The 22840-nt window shown below is 41.8% G+C and overlaps 2 protein-coding genes across 3 annotated transcripts; one reads left to right on the top strand and one right to left on the bottom strand.

Moving 5' to 3' along the window:
• Positions 1-550: 550 nt before the first annotated feature.
• On the bottom strand, positions 551-10949 carry CRYM (crystallin mu). Its single transcript, XM_069030008.1, has 8 exons — positions 10585-10949; positions 10221-10371; positions 9105-9167; positions 6952-7053; positions 5909-6092; positions 4357-4478; positions 3420-3504; positions 551-2748 (listed from the first exon to the last, which is right to left on the bottom strand). The coding sequence occupies exons 1-8, from the start codon at positions 10932-10934 to the stop codon at positions 2684-2686; spliced, it is 1122 nt and encodes a 373-aa protein (XP_068886109.1). The 5' UTR covers positions 10935-10949; the 3' UTR covers positions 551-2683.
• Positions 10950-11437: 488 nt separating this feature from the next.
• On the top strand, positions 11438-22840 carry UQCRC2 (ubiquinol-cytochrome c reductase core protein 2). 2 transcript variants are annotated; one of them, XM_069030006.1, is made up of 14 exons: positions 11438-11544; positions 13459-13551; positions 13691-13840; positions 14286-14350; positions 15288-15344; positions 15696-15820; positions 17224-17321; positions 17746-17803; positions 17969-18064; positions 18907-19106; positions 19379-19459; positions 19969-20045; positions 21603-21756; positions 22601-22840. In XM_069030006.1, exons 1-14 carry the CDS (start codon positions 11509-11511, stop codon positions 22682-22684), a joined length of 1374 nt encoding a protein of 457 aa, XP_068886107.1. In that variant the 5' UTR covers positions 11438-11508; the 3' UTR covers positions 22685-22840. The 2 variants fall into 2 exon arrangements, with proteins under 2 accessions (XP_068886107.1, XP_068886108.1); XM_069030007.1 differs by having other exon boundaries at positions 11442-11544; positions 13462-13551.

Below are 22840 nucleotides of genomic sequence, written 5' to 3'. Positions count from 1 at the left end.
AGATTTTAAATAAGTGGGTTGGATTCAGCTACCCAGGAAATACTTTTGACAACTCTAAGCATGCAAATGCCTGTCACCGATGGGAGGCAAGTGTAGGTAGAGGAGAAGGAACTGCAAGGAACCAAGGATTTCCATATTGCACTGAAAATCTGCCTGTCTGCTTACTCATCTGCAGCCTCTGACAAGCAGAGAGAACAGCAAAGACCATCTGCACATAAATAACTCAGTTGCCACAGGCATCCTCAGTGCTCAGGCATCTCCTTAGGTATTTGCAGTGACTCTGGAGCTAAAAGGAACAGCACCAGACCTGTGGGCGTCCCTTGTCCTCCAGAAACTGTATCAAGAGACTGTAAGAAGCCCAGAGCACCCCATATGATACTTATTTTTAGGCAACGGAATAAATTTTTTATTTTTATGCTTTTTAATTTTAAAAAGTGCGATAGTGCTAACCCTTTTCTTATGGGATGGTATAAAGTAGCCCTGTGGAGAAAAAATGGGGGAAAAATAAATCAGCCACAAACCAGAAAAATAATGGACAACAACATGAAAGTCAAAGAAAAACAGCAGTATCTATTTGATTTTAATATAAATGCAAGTTACACAAGTTCATAATCCACTAATTTGTAAGAGAAGGAAACAGAAATTGATGCTATTATTTCCCCTCAGAAAAATCTAAAGGTGGCATTCAAGCAATTTCCATTGTAACTGAACCAAATCCTCTTCATGACATCAGAGGTGCAACACTGAAGCCAGGCTCCCAAAATCTCCCACTGCCAATGAGGCTGAGAACAGTGTGGGTTTTCAGAACCAGGTCTTTGGACTGGCTCCATTTACTCTTTAAAGTGCATAGTCTGTAGGACAGTACATGTGAAAATAAACTGGACTTGTCTTCTTCCCAAACACTAGGTCTCACTTCAAATTACAAATCTGGTGTCACACTGGCACAGAACTGGGATAATACTGCCATAATTATTAACTGCAAGTTTCCATACAGTTCTTGAATAATGGAACATCGCTGGCTTTCATGTTTACTTCAAGTTAGTGTAGTTCTGCATCACTGAAGTAACAAACTAAGTCAACACATACACTTCTGAACACCTCAGAAATGACAGAGAAGAAACAAGACATGTAAAAACAGAAGAGTAATTTTGCTACAATTAAAATGCAAAAGCTCATAGAGAAATTTCTGTTGTTCCTTCTGATGGAATAAACAGGATCAATGGAGTTCACTTTGGATCCACAGGAAATATCCTTCAGCCCTACTCACTTAGTGGTACCTTTCTATGCTAGCTGTGCAAATTACAAACTCTGCCACTTAGTACATTTTCCAACTAGCTTACACCAGGCTTGTAACTGGGAGTATTGTTTACATCACACCTGCACTGTACTCATTAACCTCTTCTACACTTACCTATGCCCCCTCCAGGGCTTTAATGCCAACTGCTTCTGACCCTCCCTCCTGTTGCTCTGCTCTATTCTACTGGCATGTTATAAAATGCCCTGTCATCCAACTCTTCCAGAGCACGAAGAAACACTTAATAGCCTGCATGAAATAATATGCAAATGGAAATAAAATTTCACAAGGCACAACTCGTGAGCCTGAGACAGGAATTTGTTTCCAGGGCAATAGCTGTTTTTCAGCAGATCCTCAATCTTTTGCAAGGCAGTTGCATAACAGCACAAAACTGGAACTTTTCCTTATGTCACTGTGTTCCTCTGCCAGGAAAGGATCATGAAAATTCCTGCCCCAGCTAATATCTGTGATAATGGAACAATTAGCAATGGAAGCATGGCACAGCCAAACCGAAAATATTTGCCTGTATACGTGAAATCAGTTTGTGTGGTTCCTCCAAGAAGCTTAGAAAAAGAACTTACAGGCACCATAGATTAATAGCAAAATCTCCCTACAGAATACAGATAAATCAAAACACATATTAGTCCTCCCATTCTGTGTGACTCCTTGCAATATGAAAATGGCAATATCCCAGTGAGGCATGTGCTAAGGGAAGCACTGAGCAGAAACCTAACTGTATGGAGGCATGGTTATTTACATAAATCCCCACTCAGAACTGTGCTCCTAAGTGAAAAACCACAGAGTCTGAGGGCTAGGGAAGGTGGGTGGCAAGGGGGGATAAAAATGGTGACTTCCAGTGTGAGCTGGAAGGGAAGGTGTGTCCAGGAATTAGTGTTGAGCTGTGTTCCCAGGAGGCTGAAGACAAGGTCACTGTCACTGTAGCACTGAAACCCAGAGTTGCATTTAAATTACCATCACAGGTAAATATGATGCCAGAGTCCATTCTACAAACTGATGTATTTTACACCAGAATGAACCAACCCTCTAAAAAACATGAAATCTACACACAAGCTTCTGCTACAGGGAGGAAAGGCATTGATTCCAGAATGATACCAAAATATGTAAAGATACCCTTGTTAGTGTCACTGCAAACATCTAATACTTGCTGTTACAGGAGAGAGACATTTATTAGCAATAATGCAAGTATCTAACACTTGAAATTAGAAAACTTGAGAAATTAGTCTATTGCCAAAATTTTACTTTTCCTTCTTGAATGTTCTAGAAGGGCCACATTCAGATAGGATTGGTGCCTTCCTTGTTAACACAGGAGTCAGGGAAACTAAGTGCAAACTATTTTCTTGGCCTCATTGGCATTGTAGACTTCTCTCTTTAGTTACCAGCTGACCACGCGTCATAAACAAATTTTGCTGCTACTGTATCTTCAACTGCCATCCCTGAAAAAGAATTAAAGTCACCTTCAAACAGCTATTCAGCTGTACAAATAATTTGGCTTCAGAAGGGAACCGGAAGACTCAGGAGATTATCTAACTGGACAGGAACAGGAATCACTTCCCATCCCAAACACCTACAGTGCTACATTCAAAGTCCATAGCCATCATGTGGTGTTGGGTGTGCTGTAAGAAGTTAATGTAACAGTAGGAATCTTAATTCTCAGTGTTCATATCACAACCGGGCCCTTTTGGAGATGTCATGTAGCTCAGAGCATGGTAATTCATCCCCAGTGCCACCCTCTCCCAAAGCCCAGCCCCACAGGACACTGTCACATTGTCTCAGGTCAGACAGACCCCACGGGTGGAACAGCGGGGCAGTCGGGCTGGAGCTCTATTAATAAATGCTGCAGTCATGTCTTGAACAACTGTGAAATGGAAAATGGACTTCCTATTGTTTGCCTGCTTTCCTATCACTTTTCATTACATCAATCCTGCTAGATAAATAAAAAGGGAAATAAAAAGGGAAAATGCAAATCACAGTCTACGTTCCTGTGGGCAGTGCACTGCCACAGCAGTTCTGAAGATGAGCAGCAGCTTTCCCACGCATGGGGGACCTAATAAAGAACAAGGCATTGTTTTCTGGCAGACTTGTACACAGGAGGGGCTGTTCTTACCCAATGATTTAAACACTGTTGTTTTCTCAGGCAGGGCTGGTTTTGTACCCTTCAATACCTCCCCCAGCTCAGCAAAAATCTCTGCCTGTGAAGAAAATACATATTAATACAAAAAACATAATACCCATACGTACGTTAAGAGAAAAAAAAACACTTCTGAGTGACTTCAAAAGAAAGAACTCCTCCAGTGCTGCATCCCAAAAGTGATTACTTTCCATGGTGAAGCAGATCAGCATTCAGACAAATAATATAGAAACTGGACAGAAATCAGAGGAGCAGAATGGTTTTCAAAGAAAAACAGCTGGCAGACTTTCCTCAGCCAGCAAGGTTTTTTACAGTGGATAGCTTGTTACTTATCCAACAAAACACATGGGATTCCATACACATTACCATATCTGGAGCTCTTATGTTAAACCTCAAAAGTGTAAATCATATTTATTCTGCAGACACATGAAAAGAGAAAAAGAAAACTCCACTGAACCTCAAAGAGTCCCTGCTGGCAAATCTGTGCAGATCATTGTCTGCTTGGCTTGTGTGGTCCATTCTTTGGGCTGGTCCATTCAGTGTCAATCACACTGAATCCCACTCATGGGAAGAAAGTTACAGGTTTGAAAAAAGAGACTTGAAAACACTTAAGATAACCAAACACTGCAGGAGAAGTAGGTCTTTCAACAGCAATACATTGTTATCATCACAAGCCAATGCTGCTACTGTAACATGGTGCCATGTAATGGTAAATACGGGGGTTGCATGGTTTGGTCACAGACACAGCAGTCTCAGTTTAAAACCAGTTTATCTTTCAACCCCTGCCTGGAAAGTGTTAACAGTTACATCTGATGCTCTAAAGGTTTCAGTGCAGGACATCATCAATACCAACTCATTTCAAATGCAAGCCAATTGTCACAAAAATAAAGCCCATCATTTCAGAAAGTCTTACCCCTGATAAAATAACATCTCCTGATTCTGTCAGAGCAGCATCTCTGGAATCCACAAACAGAACAGAATTCTTCATCAGCTCATCATCCAGTTCTCTCCAGTCTGGTCTGCTTGCTCCAACAGCTAAAGTAACAAAACTGATGAACTTGGGAGCAATGTTTAAAACAAGTTCAAACCACATTTTGTTCAAAAGACACGTGTGAAGTAACAATGGATGTTACTATTAAAATGTAACATACAAAATATACAGTGTTAGCCTTGGAGAAATACTGATTGATAGGACAACAAAAATATATTTGATATGTCAGTAAAATATCCTTGTCAAAAGAGTCTGAGTAGCTGAGACAAAAGAAAGTCCTCTCCCTTTGTCTGTTATCTCTAGTACCCTTGTTTTCATCAGATCATTACCAAATTAATTTTACACACCTTTATTAGATTATCACCCAGAGAAACTGAAAACAAATCATGGAGCTTAACTTTTTACACACAGTACCAAGATCATTATCAACTTGTTAGGGGCTTAAAAAACAAACAAATAAGAAACCCAACAAAAACTAAAAGGACTACCCAGTTACACTATATTCAGATATTTTTACATGTCAACTGTTACGGAACAATAAATTCCATGTTGGTCAAATGCCTCTTCAAACAGTAAAAATGCCTCAAGGAAGGGTAAAAAAAAGGCAAAGAAAGGAGAGAGGTCTTTGTGTCTGTGTCGCCTCAGCGACTGTGGACCTTAATTGATTTTGTTGTATTTCTGGCTTCCGTGCCATGACATAACACAGACAGCAACTTTCAATGACAAAGGACTAAATTGAGTTTGAAAAATTGGTAGGATGCTGCTGGAATGTGGGACCTCAAATTGTTCCCTTTGAGAAGTAGCTTTTGTCTTATTACCATGCTATCTAGAAAGTGCACAAGGTCATCTGAACAAGGCCGACAATTAATAAAAATAAACAAACAAGGGCATGTCCAGAGACTCCAAACAATAGTGCAGCAACATCATTACAAGGCAGGCAACAAAAAAAAGCAACCCCCCAAACCTCACTATAATTAGAGGTTAAATGATTAGAGGTTCTTAACTCAGTTATTGCATTTTCATAACTCAAGTAGAAAAGTAAATTGGTGTGATCAGCCCCAAAAGAAACAAATAGAGGAGCTTAAAAAATGGGTGGAAGAAAAGATGACACCACCAGGGAAATATAACAATGAGCAGTAACTACTTAGGAAATAAGACATTCATGTGGGTTATTTAAATGGAGAGCAAGGTGAGAATAATGACAACATGAGGGCAAAGATGATGCACCACTAAGAGAAAAGAGCAGATGGGAAAAGAGAAAATCCCATGCTCTAGCAAAAATCCCCTGCTGGATTACGCAGGTGTTCTGGCTCCAGGAAGACAGGGCTGGGAAAAGCAGTCCTTGCTAAAATGGAAAAGTCAAAATGGAAAGAACATTCATTCCATGAAGCACAGAGAACTGTTTTTCAACAGACAGTGATACTAAACAATGTGCTAATGAACAGATGCTGTACACCATGGGAACAGAACATACCATTGATGTGGGCACCTGGCTTCACCCAGTCTCCAAACAAGATGGGAGCTGTTGCCATAGTGACTGTCACAATCACATCAGCCCCTGTCACTGCCTCCCGGGCAGAGGAGCAGACCCGCACGGGACCGCTGACAGAACTGGCAAACTTCAGCGCCTTCTCCTTGGTGCGGTTCCAGATCCTGACCTTCACGGAGAGAAACACGGAAAACAAAACAAAACAAAGACAGATTAACTTGGAGAATCTCTCCTTGCTGAAACAGAACACTTGGTTTAAGTTTTCAGTAGGTAAATGTATCCTAAGGGCTGGGGGTTTTTCCCCCTTTAATGGTCTTACCATAAAAGTGACTAAATTTCATGAGTGTTCGGCTACATTGCAATGCCTGTCTTGTGATGGCAGAATAACAGCTCCTTGTAGAGCTGCTCTTATAAAATGTAAATATTTCCAAAAAAAAACATTTAAGGGAAAGTCACAAAAGCTTATGCAAGCATGGCATACACAGTAGGATCTTCTCAGACAAAAAGCTATCTGAAACAACTTTGATTCCAACCTTTTATTTTTTTTTAAATACCAACATCTGAACAAGAAATTCTTCAGCTGCTCCAATTCTTCTTGGAAACAGAAGAATATGATTAACAGAACCAAATATGATTAACCTTAACTTTTGTGGTGGATTGACCATGGCTGGACACCAGGTGCCCAGACAGCTGTTTTATCACTCCGCTCCCCAGCAGCACAGGGAGAGGGAAGAGAAAATAAGATGGAAAAATTTGTGGGTCGAGATAAAGGCAGTTTAATAGAACAGAAACAAATGTTGGAGAGACAGCCTTGATGTTGTGTGAGCACTGCTCAGAAATAGCCAAAACACTGGGGTTTTATGAGACCCTTCAAGCTGCCAGTGCACAGCACTGTGAGGGCTGCTGGGGGAACAGGAGCTCCATCCCAGCCTGACCTGACACAACTTCATTGGCTGTAATTGTTTTATAATGAATCCTGCAACATAATAGAGAGAGATAAATGTATCCTCTTAAGATGTGTCTGTTACCTCTTTAAACGTGAACAGTTCTGTGAAGATATCGTAATGGCTGTATGCTTGAACACCAGCTCCCAAAATGCACAGCACTTCTGCAAAAGCTGGCATTAGCAACTGAACAGTATCAGAAATAAAAAAAAAACAAAAGAGAACATGCAAGAACAATATATTAACAGGCATTAAAAATACTTATCAAAATACTACAAAAGAAAGCAGTAGTGTTAGTCCTTTTAAATGACAGAAAAGTATATAAACAAGTATTCAATAATCACTATATATATTGGGCTTTTTTTAATGCAAAAGCTAGCATCAATAGCACCAAAACACATCTTGGCTTAATTCCAGTGTTGAATTGTCTGACTTGAAATTCAGATCTAAGATGCAACAGCATGAACAGCAAGTTCTGGGGCCTCAGCACACTCCAGTATGGACACACCCATGGGGGTGATTGAATGTAAAACCACAGTGCTGATGTTCTGCACTGGCTAAAAGCAGGGCTCAGAACCCCACAAACCACCAGTACTGAGAGTGGCAGCTGCACAGGTAAACTGGTCCTGGCAGCCCCACACTAAAACAGCTTTTTGAATCCACTGAAGCCGTAAATCACACCACAAACAAGAGCCATAATACACAGACATTGTAAAAACAGGGATGGTTCTGAGGAACAAATAATACAATGCAGTTCTACAGTTGTTTTTGGTTTTCTGACTTAGTTCTTGCCTGTGATTCACCAGTACTTGGCAAAGGAGAAGACAGGGCTGCTGGAGTCCAGCCCTAACCTACCTTTGTTTATGCATTTGCTGTGGCCACTCAGTCCTGTCTAAAAACCTTTAGAGTCTAGGCTCTCAAGGTTTATTCTGCTTCAAACAAATGGAAAAAAATCTCATTAATCCCATTTTCCAGTAACAAGAACTTGTTTTAGTGTGTCTTTTAAAGACTCTGAAGCACTGATTTCAAAGGTTCTTTGCATAAGACCATGGGTCTTTGAAAAGCAAATGCCATAAAGAGGACAAGATGACAAATACGAGCTAAACTCAAACACTCCTGAAAATTTCCCAAAACAACAGATGACAATGAAGGATCTGATCTTGAAGTACCTTCAGCAGCCAAGCTCCTTTGAAGCCAGCATGGACTGCATAAAAACCATCTGAACTGACCCAATAAAGAATGGCCAAAATGGATGAGGTCCTGTAACCTCCTGTCCAAGGAGTTCATTGTAAATCATTCTGTCCTTTGGTTCAGGAGAAGCTCTTGGGGACAGGTCCTTCACTCAATTTTATGCCAGCGCAGCTCCATTGCCATGGATAGAGTCACCCTGGCATGAAGTCTGCCCCTCACAAAGTAGTGAGATCAGCCTTTATTCTGGTGCAAAGCTGAGGGGTGACAAGCAACAGTATTTTTCAGCTCTGGCCCTCTTCCTATTGCCTCACCCTTTGAGGTGAAGGCTAAAACCCTCCTGTGCAATGCACGGTCACTTGCTCTCTTCCTGCTGTTAGCCGCCCAACCAAAAACCAAAAATTCTTTTAAAAAAGTATTCCAGCACAACAATTTCCCACTGAAATTGAGGTGATGTAAAGCAACACACAGCCAGATACACCTCACCTGTCTTCAGACACTGAAGTTTATGGCCATGGTCAGGGACAGTCATCTGGACGTCTTCCAGTGACAACAGAGACACTGACAGACAGACACCTCTGGACAAGTTATCCATCTATACTGGGCATTATCTATCTTAAGAGAAATGGAAATGTGCTTTTTCCCTCTTTTCACAGGTCCAGTGCAACCCACCTGTCCTGTCCTGACAGCAGAAGGCATCTATCTAAATAAAATTCAATATATCACCAAAGCTACATCACCCAAAGCCATAAAGGGGCATGTTAAGACAAACACAAAAGAAAGAAAATTACAGAGAAAGACAGCTCAGAAAATTCGTAGAAGAGCATGCAATAGAAGCCACAAAAATGTAACTCGGGTCCTTCTCCAATCACACGCAAAGTGTTAAAGCCAGACATGACTGACTCAAAACAATGAGCTTAAGTTTTCCCTGAAAGTACATACATTATCATAAATCTAACTTAAAGCTGTATTGGATGAAAAGCCATTTGAATCATTCCTTCTAGTTATTTTATAACTCCAAGCCCCACGTGAGAGAACAGAAGACACACCTTGGTAGCGATGGCAGAAACTGCAGCTGTTCGTTTTGCTGTAATGACACTGCCATCCAGGACCTTCAAAAAATTCAAACAGACTGACATGAACATTGAAAATATGAATAAATGCCAAACATTTTCATCCAATTTGTGAATGATGTGGTATTACAGACATAAAACATACACATGTAAAAGATGGCAATTATTATTATAGAAACCACAAACCATACAGAGGAACGTTGAAACTGGGCAGATTCTCTGTTTATTCCAGTTCTTCCCTGTCATTCCATCAACACAAAAGGAGTGACAATGGTCAGAGAAAAGCCACCTCTAACTCACCCAACTCCTGATGCACTGCACTTCCCTGGCTCTCCAGTGCAGGGAATAGATGGATATGACTCCAACGCTCTGCACTCCAGTAAGACCAGGGACCAGTGCAAGCTGGCAGTGGTTCCCCAGTCTGCACTGTCTTGGTCTGTACAGAGGGGTGACAGGGAACCATGGAATTCCTTAAATGTGTATCACACATGGGACACTCCTGCCTCAATGTGCATTAGCTACTGAATAGAATAGAATAGAATATATATTATATATTCATTATGGGGCTTAAAAACCCTACACGGTTGGTAGAAAAACCCAAGATAGTTTTCTTGACCAGTTTTGGTCCTTTAATAAATCATTATTACTAAAGTGCAATGCAAATCACCACTGTTCTTAAAAAAAATTCTTAAATTCTTTAAATAAAGTAATCAGACTCTGAATACTATTCTCTGCAATGCAAATTGTAAATCTCTTTCCATTTGAGACTTAAGATGGTTCAGGATCCACTCTTTATCCACAAGGTGAGGGTATTTTTGCTTTCAAATGCAAGATAAATTTTTCCTGATCATTTCTCTCTTCCAGTTCCCCTCTGAGCTATCAGATTCAAATCACAAGCAGCAGTAAATAATAGCACGGTGAGTACAGTTTAACACAAAGGAAACACAGGCAGCTTTAGGCCAAATCCTGATCTGACACATTGATGATGCTGGTAAACTCAGGCCAATTTACACCAGCTCCAGCTTCCAAGAAGCAGAAGTGAGAACTGACAGCATGAGCAGAGAAGAATGCAGAAGGACACACGAGACTTACAGCCTTCAAAGTGCCATTGCTGGGGTCAAACAAGAGGACAGTCGCTTGGTGAGAAGGCACAGAGGAGTCCTTCAGGTGCTCATAGAAAGTCACCAACTTGGTTGTGAGCGCATCGTCCGCAGCACTGTACGCGGGCATGACTCCGAGGTACCTCGGGGGGAGAATTACCCGCGTTACTCACGCACCGCTATCCCGGGAGCCCACAGCCAGCGGGCTGTGCCCGCCACGCCGCTACCGGCCGGTTCATCAGTACCTCGGTACCAAGGTTCTGATGCTCCAAATCCGCCCACCCGGTCCCTTCCGCTACCCCCGCTGCCGCTACCCCGCTCGCCGTCCCGCCGGGGCCCCCCGCTGTGTCCCTCACCCGCCGTGGCGGGGCACGGGCAGCACGGTGCGCACGGGCTGCACCACCCCGCCCGCCGCGCCCGCGGAGAAGTTGGCCAGGGCGGCCTCCAGCGCCGGCAGCAGGAGGCTGGCGCGGTGCAGGTGCTTCTCCACCTCCTCGGCGCCGATGAACACGGGCGGAGTCGAGCCCATGGCGAGACCCGGGCGGACGGGACAGGATGGAACGGGACGACGGGACTCCGACGCTGCAACACCGCGCACCGCCCGCACGGCCGGTAGGAACTCGCCCGCTGCCGCCGGCCCCGCCGCCGAACCGCCCCGCGGAACCGCCCCGCCGCTCTCGGCTCCGCCTCCGCGCCCCACGCCCATCACGGGCGCGGAGGGCACCCCGCTATGTCCCGTCTGAAGTCCTGCTCGAGCGGAGCTCCGGTGCCCTGGGAGCTGCCGCACCCGCAGGCACCGCCGCTGTCCCGCCTCACCCAGGCAGCGCTCGGGGGAAGGAGGCTGCGAACGCCACGGAACGGCCCCGACATAGGTTGGGCACAGCCACCCCGGGACCCCGCGCCCCGAGGGACAGACCGAGGGACAGCCGCCACCGGGGCCCGCGCCCCGAGGCACCGCCCCGAGGGACGCTCCCGAAACACGTTCCGGAGGGGCATTCCCGGGGCACATTCCCGAGCGACCGCTGCCACCGGGACCCCGCGCCCCGCAGGGTGTCACGGCCCCCGGTGCCCGGGAGGGGGCGACACCCCGGCAGGCGCACAGCCCCCGGTGCCCGCGCGGCGGCGCTGTTGCCTCCCGGCGCGCCGTCCCGCCGGAGCAGTAGAGTTCGGGGTTCGCTCGCTGGAAGGTCAGCGCGGCGCGGGGCGTGCCGGGAAGGCGGGGTCTCCCTCCGGGACAGCCATCTTGTCCTGGCCGGGGCCGAGCCCAGGGGCGCGGGACGATGAAGGGGTTCCCGGTAGCCGCGCGTTCCCTCTCGGTGAGCGGGACCCGCGCGCGTCGTGCGCGGTGCGGGAGATGCACGGCTGGCGGTGACAGCCGCAGTCCGGGCGCGGCGGTTGCGGGCGGGCCTGACCCCGGCCAGCCCAGGGCGGCGAGCCGGGCGGAGGGCGGCGGACGGCGGTCAGGGCATCGGGGCTGCCGGGCTGCCCGCGGGGTCGGGGCGTGCGCCAGGGTTGGGGCGGGCCGGGCGGGCAGGCGGCGGAGCGGGACGGCGGCTGAAGGTCAGACAGGCCGCGGGCCGGGCCCGGAGCGCTGCGCAGCGAGCGGTGCCCGAGGCTTTGCCAGAGCCGCCCCGGCAGCGCCCGACGGGGCACGGAAGGAAGGGAGGTGAGGCGGTCCCGCCGCGCTGGAGAAGCTTCAGCTGCTTGGGACAAGGTGGTGCCCTTGGCACTGGGGCTTGGCGTGCCCCGGAGGCGGGCAGGGGGCAGGGGGCTTGTCCTGCTCAAACGCTCTCGTGGAGCCGGCGGACAGCTGGGGTAGAACCTGTGCTGGATCCCCCCTGCGAATGCGCTCGAGTGGGATGGAGAATGACCTCTGAGTGACAGCGTGTATTTGGGTCAGTTTTAGATATGCAGTGGTAGTTCATAAATAACTACACTTAGAGGTTAAAACTAAGTGTCTTACCAAATCCTTGGCGGGGGAAGAAAGGAGTTTTTCCTAGACTCACAGTGGACAGTCTCTGATAAAGCAATGGGAATTACATCACTGGCATCCTTACAGCTGAGTGCAGTGGTGTTTCTGTCATTAGGCTTTCACCTTGAGATGTATGGGAATTAGTTTATTTTTTAATGGGAAAACGAGTAGTATGTAAATTTACTAGTATAAGCAACTTCTAAAGTGGGTGGAAAGTCAGAGCATTTCAGGTTTGAAATCCATAGTCTTGTCATTTCTGTTGTCAGCTGCTGAAGGCAGGGCTTTTGTGATATTCACCTTTTTTGTGTGAAGGACTGCTTCTGCTTATTGGAATCCTAGAATCATGGAATGGTTTGGGTTGGAAGGGACCTTAGAGATCATCTCATTGCAGGCCCTTGTCATGGGCAGGGACACCTTTCACTAGACCAGGTTGTTTCAGGCCCCATCCAACCTGGCCTTGAACATTTCCAGGGATGAGGTATCCACAGCTTCCCTGGGCAACTTTTCCAGTGCCTCACCACACTCACAGGGAAGAACTTCTTCCTAAAATCTAGTTTAAACTCTCTGACAGTTTAAAATCATTGCCCTTTGTCCTGTCACTATCTGCCTGTATAAAAAGTCTCTCTCCATCTCTTTTAAAAGCCCCTTTAAGGTCCTGCAGGGTTGGAGTGAGGTCTCCCTGGAGCCTTCTCCAGGCTGAACTCCCCCAGCTCTCCCAGCAGAGGTGCTCCAGTCCTTTGATCATCTTCATGGCCTCCTCTGGACCCATTTTAGCAGGTCCAAACTGCAGTCTGGGGACTTGCCTGTGTGTCCTCTTTGTGAGCAGACAGGTTGGAGCTCTGAGGTGACTCTTCAGGAGCTGAACTGCCTACACCTAAGGAATTTAAAGTGACCTGCAAGGTGTTGTGCTGCATATATGGATTGCTGTGGCTCTTGGTTCAGTTAATTGCTCTGCAGGTGTCCTACAGACTGTATAGGATTGAGAGATTCCCACTGTACAGCAGCAAAGAGAGGAGGGGAGGAAAGCATTCTTACAGTGCTATTTCTTGAAATTCCAAAGTCCGTGTGTAAGTCATAGCACAGGGCCTGACTGATGTAAAAAATAATCAGAGGAATTACATGGGAATCACTGTTTTTACTCCAGTGTTTGAAGTCCTTCATTGTATTTCTAATTTAAAATTAGTTTCTTTTTCAGTATATAAGGAAACATGTGATGAACTAATTAAGGAAATCCATTCTCTTATGCTTTCTCCCCTAGAAGAGATTTTACTCACTTAAAGTAGCTCCTAAAGTTGCACCCTCAGCAACTGCAGCAAAAGTGAAATTATCTCCAGAGTCTCAGGATCTTGAGGTCAGTATAAAAATACAGGGTTGGTTTTTTTCTTCTCTTTTTAAATTATTTTTTTAAAATAATTTTTTAAGTCAAAGTAGAGCTGTGATAGTACTTACACTGAATGAAAACAAAGCTTTTTTTTTTTGTTTTAATACAGATCACAAAATTACCAAATGGCTTAGTTATTGCATCTCTGGAAAACTTCTCTCCAACTTCAAGAATTGGTGTGTTTATCAAAACAGGCAGCAGATATGAAACCACCAGTAACCTGGGAACTGCTCACCTGCTTCGTCTTGCATCTAATTTGGTAGGTGTTTATGGCCTTTGTTACTATGTTGAGAGTAGGTGAAATGCTCAAAGACTTATTATTGCAAAAATAACTGGTATGGTAAAATTTAATGTAAGAGATCTTACAAAGTGGAGAACAACATACAGTGGTACTTGGTTATGTGGTTCAGTGCAGGAGAAATGTTACTGCTTCCTGGAAGATGGGAAATAATAATTATTTATAATTATGCTTTCTTCTGGTGTCTTAAACTAGATATATGTAGTATATCTATATTCAGTTATGCACAATAACTCATTTTATTTAAGCTGCAGTAAAAATTAATTCAGATGGCTGATACAAACTCGATTTTGTGCATGTGGGGAATATTTCTGAGTAGTTTTTCTTATTGCTGCCATCAACACAAAATCTGTTTTATAAATAGCTAGAATTGTAAGTTGCCTTTTTTTAATGTTTGTTTTAACAGACTACTAAAGGAGCTTCCTCCTTCAGGATCACTCGAGGCATTGAAGCTGTTGGGGGCAGCCTGAGGTTTGTAGCCACATAGAAAGATAATCTGTGTTGGTGAGGTGCAAATGAGCTCTGTGACTAAAGGAAACATAAGACAATAAGCACAACAATGTGTAGGTGGGTAAGCTCAGCGGGGAAGTGGTACTTGAATACTGAATGTTGTTAAGGAACATCTTGTACTTTTTGTTCTGTTAAGCTTCAAGGGTGCACTCAAGAATTGTATTTTAAAAACACTCTTCAATAAACAAAATATTGTGCATATGGAAGAAATATAGTTTGTCTAGAAAGCTTAATTTTCTTTCTGCCTTTTCAGATTTTGAGAATAAACTTCCTAAAGTCATTTTTTCCTTCATCTTTTGTGAATAGATACTACTCATACAGACAGTAGTTGGCTTTCGTGATTTAAGGGTTTTAAGCCTAGAAAACAATAGTAAGAGAAATAAGAGGGATCTCACTGTGCCTGCTTTCTTCCAGTGTATCTTGAAATCATCCAGTAAGATCTTTTTATCTAGAATTTGGTTAAAAATAGTGTTTTATGACTTGAGACTCTACCTTTTTCTGGTTCTGTCAATAATAAATATATTGAAGTAAAAGGACATGATAACTGTGTTTTCTGCCCAAAGAGAGTAATTACTAAATTGCTTTGTTTAATACATACACACATATTTCTTCGTTCAGCCTTATTTGCTGTTTTACCTTGAATTATTGTGGCATCTTAAATTCTGATGGTCACAAGACACTTGTTATTACTTGAATACTGAAAATGTGAGTTTTAATTATGCCTGTTTCTACTGTGTGTGTGTTTATCACTTCTTTAAACAGTCATCCCAAGGAGATTTAAAGTTAAGTAGTTATTCCAGTCTGTATCTTGCTGATGAATTTGATAAATGGGGAATATGTGTGAAAATTCACTTCTGTGTTCTTTGCTGAAATGGATTTTGGTTTTTTTCTCATCTAGTGTGCATGCAACAAGAGAGAAAATGGCTTACTCTGTTGAATGTCTGCGAGACTATGTGTAGGTACCTGGATGGGCTATAAAGGGAATTACTGCCTTCTTCACAAACTGCTTGGTAGTGAAGACCTGTCATTTTACAGGGTGGGAGGAATATCTATTCTCATGCTTTTGTAACAAATCAGTAAATTACTATATTGATATTCAACTTCTGTGTCATGTTACAGAGCATACAAATGCTACAGAATTGAAGTTGAATTATCCTACTTTGTACAGCAGTGCTAATAACTGCTCTGGCTGGAGTGATGCATTTGGCTGTTAATGTGTTGCTTACAGATTAGTTTGAATTGCTTTCAACTGCAGAAGAAGTACACGTTACTTGTGTTTAATGCCTTTGTAATGTTTTTTATCTAGTGATACCGTAATGGAGTATCTCCTGAATGTCACCACAGCACCAGAGTTCAGACCATGGGAAGTAGCTGATCTTCAGCCAAAATTAAAAGTTGATAAAGCAATTGCATTTCAGAATCCCCAAGCTGGTAAGCGTATTTTCTGATCTGTGGTCTTGGCTCTGTGGGAGTTCCTTCAAAATGAAAAAAAAGTGGAAAAAATAGTTTCCCTTTTGCTGTTGCACGACCATTTAATTTTTCAGCTTGTTGATAGGTATGGTCTTTCTGTTGTTTTGGAACTTTTTTTAATACACAGGTTTTTCCAGCCTGTGGTAACATTCAGCAAGTAACATGCTGAAGACAGCTTACACCATTCTCCTTGGCATCTTCCATTTTACATTTTTAGTTCTTTTCGAGTACAACCAAAGAATGTGCAAGTCATGATTGTTGTTGACAATGTATTTGCAGAAGCTTGTGTTCTGAAAATTGTATTTAGGTATTACTCATGGGTGTGAAAACAGTATCCTACAAAAGACTTGTAGAATTTGTATGGTTATTTTGGTATAAAAACAATATGTATTTTCATCATACTGAAAATGGGTTCCAGCTTTAGGATTGTAAATTTAGATTTGTGTGTTTAAGGAAAAACAAAGAGGAAACACAACACAAAGCCTCAGTCAGATCAAGCCTAATCCAGTATATCTTGTGTTACTAACTCTCGTCATGCAAGATCACCCAGGTAGTTCTACAAAATAAACATAATTTGTACCACTCTGAAGCATGTTTACCTTTGTAACCCATTGAAGGTGACAGTGTAATGTTGGAAGAATCTCTGCCTTATACTGAAGTGCTACTATGTTTTTTAATTAGTCACAATCTTTTTTTTTCTTTAACTTATACAACTGCAGGTTGGTTTTCATAGTAATGCAGTATTTTCAGTTACAGTTCAGAAACAGAACTATGAAGAAAAGAATCTTTCTCTCGAGGAAAAAGTATGAACAAATACAAGGACAATATCAGACAGGAATTACTAGAATGCTGTTGGAATGCAAAAAAAACTAATGAGAAGGGAATTGAAGACACTAGCATCCTTCATCTGAGTAGGGAGATAGATGAGACACCTCATGAAGCTACAAACAGTATTCTAGAGAGCCCGTTCTTCCTCAAGAACAAGGGATGCCTCCAGTGAAGATGATTATGAAACTAATTAAAAGGATATTGGGGTGTGGTTTTGTTTTCTGCTGCTCCCCTTTTTCTAAACACTGGTTGCATTTATAGCTTGCTGTTGAAGCCCAAAAGTGTTGAGCATATAAAAGTTCCTAGTTTGTTTGGTTTCTTTCTAATAAGTTACAGAAGAATAGAAGGCCTCAGGCCAGACTGCTCTAGCCCAAGGCTTTGGATGAAAATTCCATATGAATTTGATTATTCCAGACCTGCTTTTGCAGATTTTATGGTCCTTAAAGTGGACCACAGCTCTCCTCCATTTAGTTTCATTCATAATCTTCATTACATGTGGCTCTTATATTAATCCTCTGAAACTCTGTTCCTCTCAGGAGTGCTGGAAAACCTGCATGCTGCAGCTTATAAAAATGCTCTGGCAAACCCCTTGTATTGTCCAGACTACAGAGTTGGAAAAATTACTTCTGAGCAGGTAGGGTTATTTTTATTGTGTTAAGTATCTGTTTCAGTTTTTTTGTCAGGAATGGATGCTGGTACTTGTGAGAGAAAATTAATTTAGTATATATACCATCAGTATTTATTACCTTATTGATCTGGCGTTGAAATAATTTATTTCTGTGCAGCTTTTAGTACTGGGTACAGAACTCATGTTCACATTTAGATGGTTAATGTCAGTGGCTTTCTGTTGACAGTAAGGCTGTCAATGAAATGCAGGTGTTCTTCTATAAAAGGGTTTTGTAGTTGTCACTGGGGAATGCAATAAAATTATATTCTATAGACAGTTCCTTTTGGAAGCTTTGGAATTTGCTTTAAGAAGTGTGAGGGGCTATGTCAGAAACACACACAATTTTTGTTCTTTAAACAAAATACCCTAAAATATGAATTTACTGTTGCAGCTTCACCATTTTGTACAGAACAATTTCACAAGTTCAAGAATTGCTCTCGTAGGAATAGGTATGTATGTTCCTGAATGAACGCTGCAGGTCATGTGGGAAAACTGCTGGAGAAATCTGAATTCTCTGTACAAGTAAAATGTTACCATAGGCTTCAAACACTTTTATTTAACTGCTGTAGCTTTTCAGTGTCATTGCATTATTCAGAGTAACTGTTGTATTGCAGGTATAAAGCACTCTACCTTAAAGCAAGTTGCAGAGCAATTCCTAAATATCCGAAGTGGAGCCGGTGCTCCTGGTGCAAAGGCTGTTTATAGAGGGGGTAAGGATGTTTCTTGTATCTATTCTGAGTGACTGATTTTCTGGTAATAAATGTAGTAGTATTCAAAGTTAAACTGAAAACTATACAGCTGCACTAAATGCTGGGCGTTGGAAGTGACAGTTCAGATACATATCCTGTTTAAATAAGCAGAAGTTTCCACCATTGAAAGTTCTGGGATAAAACTGAACCCAGCTCTTCAACAAAGTTGTACCTGCAACATCATTTTTTCTATAAAGTGAAAAACAAGCTGGCATATGGTTTCTCTTGGCAGTTCTGGTAAGATTCCTGTAAGAGTAGATGAAGGGCTATCAGGAAGTGGAGGTAGGATTTCTATTTAGGGAAGATGTGTTAAATGTGGTAAGTCAAAACAATGCTCAGCTCTTTCAGAGCAGTGTCTTGTACCATTATCAACAGCTACTGTTTAGTTGGAGTTTCACATGTCTCTGTAAAGACATGAAGGGGAAAAAGAAATTTTCCAACATTTAATATTTGACTGGAATAACTTATCTGTAAGCCAACATAAATATTATTATGAAGAGAAGGTACACTATTTTTCTGGGAATTTGTTATGTGGAGTTTTATCATCCCACACTGTATGGTTTAGGGTCACGTTCAAATAAGGTATAATAAAGTACTGGTTTTGTGTTAGCAAGAAAAATTTTGAATGTAAAGGACCTTCCAAAATTACCTGTAGCCTCATGCTGCCTTCCTGAGTGGACATGCAGTAATTTCAGGCCCTGGCTTCTCTCTCGTTAAAGGGAAATATTTCTTTTCCATGCCACTGGATGTACAGTAGTTTCTAATTCAACACTGTATTACCTTTTATTCTGTTGTATTTCTAGGAGAAATCAGGAAACAGACCGGTGATAGCCTTGTCCATGCTGCTATTGTAACAGAAGGAGCTGTTGCTGGGAGCACAGAAGCAAATGCCTTCAGTGTCCTTCAGTATGTTTTAGGTGCTGGGCCCCTCGTCAAGAGAGGAAGCAGTGTTACCAGCAAATTGACCCAGGGTGTTGCTAAAGCAACCAGCCAGCCATTTGATGTAAGTTCAAAGGATTACTGTTTTCTGATTTTTAAGTAAAACGTGTATTAATAATCTTTGAGAGGTTTCTACCTTCAGCTAGAATCTTACTTCGTTCTTGCACATATTACAGTGTATCAGTGATGGGCTTCCAGTCTGATCTTTCCTCAGCACAGATGGAGTTTAGCTTCTTGAATTACAGTATTTTAGATCCTAATAGTAATTATTTTCCTATGCTTGATGCTGAATTACTCTGATACTTGAAACAGTTGATGATAATGTTTGTTTTGCAGGTTTCCGCATTTAATGTTAATTACTCTGATTCTGGGCTCTTTGGGATTTATACCATATCCCAGGCTCCAAATGCTGGGGAGGTGAGTTGCTGATTAGAATTTAAGTATTAACAACATGACCTTTCTGATTCCCTGTATAGGAATGTTGCATGTTCACTTACGACTTAGCTCTGTAAGCTGGGAATGAGACTTGCTTTGTGAGAAGGACAGATACATAATATGAACTGGAGTTAGTAAAATGCCTTGAATTGCTGACTATAATTGCTGATTTACATTTGTAAGCCTAAGTATATGATGAAGAACATGCTGTCTCTTGAAGCTGGCAGAACTGAACACTTTCATGAAAAATGGTGAGACCATATAAAGTAATGCTGTGGTGCAGTTAAAATCCACACTGCTTTTTGTGCATTTTTGGGCATTCATTACACTGGTTTTAGTTTTTTTATAAAACTGCTCAGAATTCTGTTCAGGCAGATAATCCTCACATTGTCAGCTGCTCTTCCCTTGAAGTTTCCAAGATGTCAGATAGAAGAAATAACATGTTGAAATTTCATGTGGGAAGAAATCTTAAATGATTTGATTTTCCTCAGGTCATTAAAGCTGCTTTGAACCAGGTAAAGGCAGTTGCTCAGGGTGGTGTCACCGATGCTGATGTCACAACAGCAAAGTAAGTGTGTAAAGAACTCTCATGTGCTGTAAAGAGAAGTTTCTTAACATGCAGCTACTTGTCAAACCCTCAGACTATTCTGTACAGCAGCGCTTATCCTGTAATTATTTCCATGGGGAACTGCTCACAGTCCTGCATTAAAACTGAGCCCCTGTCAATATTCTTTTTCAAAGCTGCACTGATTCTTCAGTAGTGTTAATTCCTAATAAAAACTTGGTAGAGAAGTGTTAATATTTTCTGAAGACTGTTTCAATGTAAGAAATTAGCAAGTGTCAGCAGATGCTGTTGTGTTAATCATATTCTGTAGTATTAAGATATATTTTAATTAGAATCCTAAATTGCATTATTTAAGTAATTCCCTTTACAGTTACACTGAGCAATTCCCAAAACAATTATAATAAGCAATCTGTGCCATCTTCAAAGAAAAAGAGTAATGAGGGTCTGCAAGTGTAAAGTACTGAATTAGTGATGTTACACCAAGTGTTTGAAATACATGCCCCTAGGAATATTTGGGGGAGGGGGTCTCCAAGTGGTGTTAAACTGCATTGAGCTTTTAAAATTGCAGTTGTGCAATACAATATAGTACAGACTCAAGTAGCAAAATGAAAATATTGTCTGTTGCATGTACAAAATACTTAGACTCCATGTAAAGCATAATTACACAAAATATGATAGCCTAGGCATAATTGGTTCTGCCTTAGTTACTAGTAGCTAAATGGTGGATTCTAGACTTTTATACTGGGCATTACTTGTTTTGTGTTTTGTGGGTTTTGTGGGTTTTTGTTTTGTTCTTTTTTTTTTTTTAACAAAGCTGCCTGGTATTAGGGAGTTACACACAGTGCTGCTGTGGCTATTTTTTTTTTTTTTTTTTTTTTTTTTTAAGGTGTTTCCTTCTGGAATGGCTTCATATATTTCCTGTGTTCCTCTTTTTCCTTTATTGAAAAAGAAAAACCCCAAACCCAGTCAGTTCTATTTGCAGAGTCTGGCAATTCAACCAGAAATACCAAGCTACTTAATAATGCGCTATCAGAATAAATCGTTTTCTGTCTTTCTGTCTTCAGAATAGAAGGACTGGCTTATAAAAATAAGGTTTTCATGCGTAACAGTGATTCTGCAAGAAACAAAAGAAACATAAACTCACTGTCTTTTAACAAAACATGGAACTGTTACAGGAGGAGCCTGAGCATTTACATTCACTGCTGCTTTGTCACTTAGGGCAACATTGCTCTGCATGCATCTGGTTTTGATGAGAAAATTAGGTTTAAACTTGATAGTTTGTCTGACTGCATTAATTACTTCAGACAGAAACAAATCCTGAGCTAGAGATTTTCTGACTGTGTGGGGAGGCAGTAGGTGTTCAAGTACCTGTCATTTTATGCTTGGTCTGTTCACGGTGCCTCTCTCCTAATCACGGAATCCTTCCCTGTTAGGAAAGGGAAACCTTTCAAAATGGAGTCTTGAGAGTTTAAAAGGATCAAAACCTCATCGATTTTATGGGGTGGTGGGGAAGGTAATAGCAGGACTTACACTCATTCTTGATGCTTTGTTTGGTGGCAGAAATCAGCTGAAAGCCAACTATTTGATGTCAGTGGAGACCTCAAAAGGGTTACTGAATGAAATAGGCTCCGAGTCCCTGGTTTCTGGCACACACACATCCCCATCTGTTGCTGCTCAAAAAATCGACTCTGTAGCCACTGCTGATGTTGTGAATGTAAGTATGTGTCAGCATCTACGGGTGTTCCTTAATCACTGTGTCAGGCTTTTTATGGAAAACTGATGTTTATAAACACACACATATACTATCTTTAAAAATAGAAAAGGCAGCTCATTTACAAATCCCAGCTGGGTATCTTTTGATGTCTTCACTTACTTTATTAACAGAAGACTCTTTAATCCAGTACACTGTAAAACTAATGTAGCTGTGAATTATGTAAAATTCTCATCTTTTTCACTTAAATTTACCAGAATTGCCAACTAATATTCTTGGAAAACTTCATATTAGTTCAAGTGCGGGTGATTCTGTGTCAAGGTTTTTAGGTTTCCTGAATCTGGAATAATGGGTGTGTTTAACAAAGCAATTAGGCTTTTGCTGATAAATTGATGTAACTTTGTTGCTGCTGCACAATACCTTGTTGCTTGTACGTGGAGCAAATTTCTAAAAATCTATCATAAAGAGAAATTCTGAGATACAAAATGTTTTTTTCACAGTCGTTGCTTATTTGTATTGCAGCAGCAACTAGCAATAGCTTTAGTAGTAATGAGATACACTGTATCTTATGGTGTAATAATTATTTCAGGAATAACCATTTTTAGAGTTCACACCTTTTATATCCAACTGTCAATCTGCCATTTCTGTTTAGATTATAAAGTAATGAGCAGCTGCATTAGAAGAAATTAGGTTTATATAGCAAAAGGAGGATTGTTTACATGATGATATATTATAGTAGTGCCAGGATTTGTTCTTTGTTTTTGTAACTTGAAGCTGATGCTATGAGTAGCATCAACTCTGTTGTTGTGAATATTTCCTCATATCCATTTTCCTGATTTATTTTCAGGCTGCAAAGAAGTTCATCAGTGGGAAGAAATCAATGGCAGCTACTGGGAATTTGGGAAATACTCCTTTTCTTGATGAGTTGTAAAAACTAGGATGGATTTGATTCAAGATGGACCTGAGCTCTAAGTCACCTATGTTCTAAATGAATTACTAACTTGTTATTTATGAATTCAGTTCTTTCAGAAAATTAATCTGGAGTAATTGTGGGCTTGCACTCATCAAATAAAGTGCTGAGTTCATA

The sequence above is a fragment of the Aphelocoma coerulescens genome, chromosome 14 (genome assembly GCF_041296385.1).
Source record: "Aphelocoma coerulescens isolate FSJ_1873_10779 chromosome 14, UR_Acoe_1.0, whole genome shotgun sequence".
Classification (NCBI taxonomy): Eukaryota; Metazoa; Chordata; class Aves; order Passeriformes; family Corvidae; genus Aphelocoma; species Aphelocoma coerulescens.
This window is presented reverse-complemented; position numbering and strand designations above follow the sequence as displayed.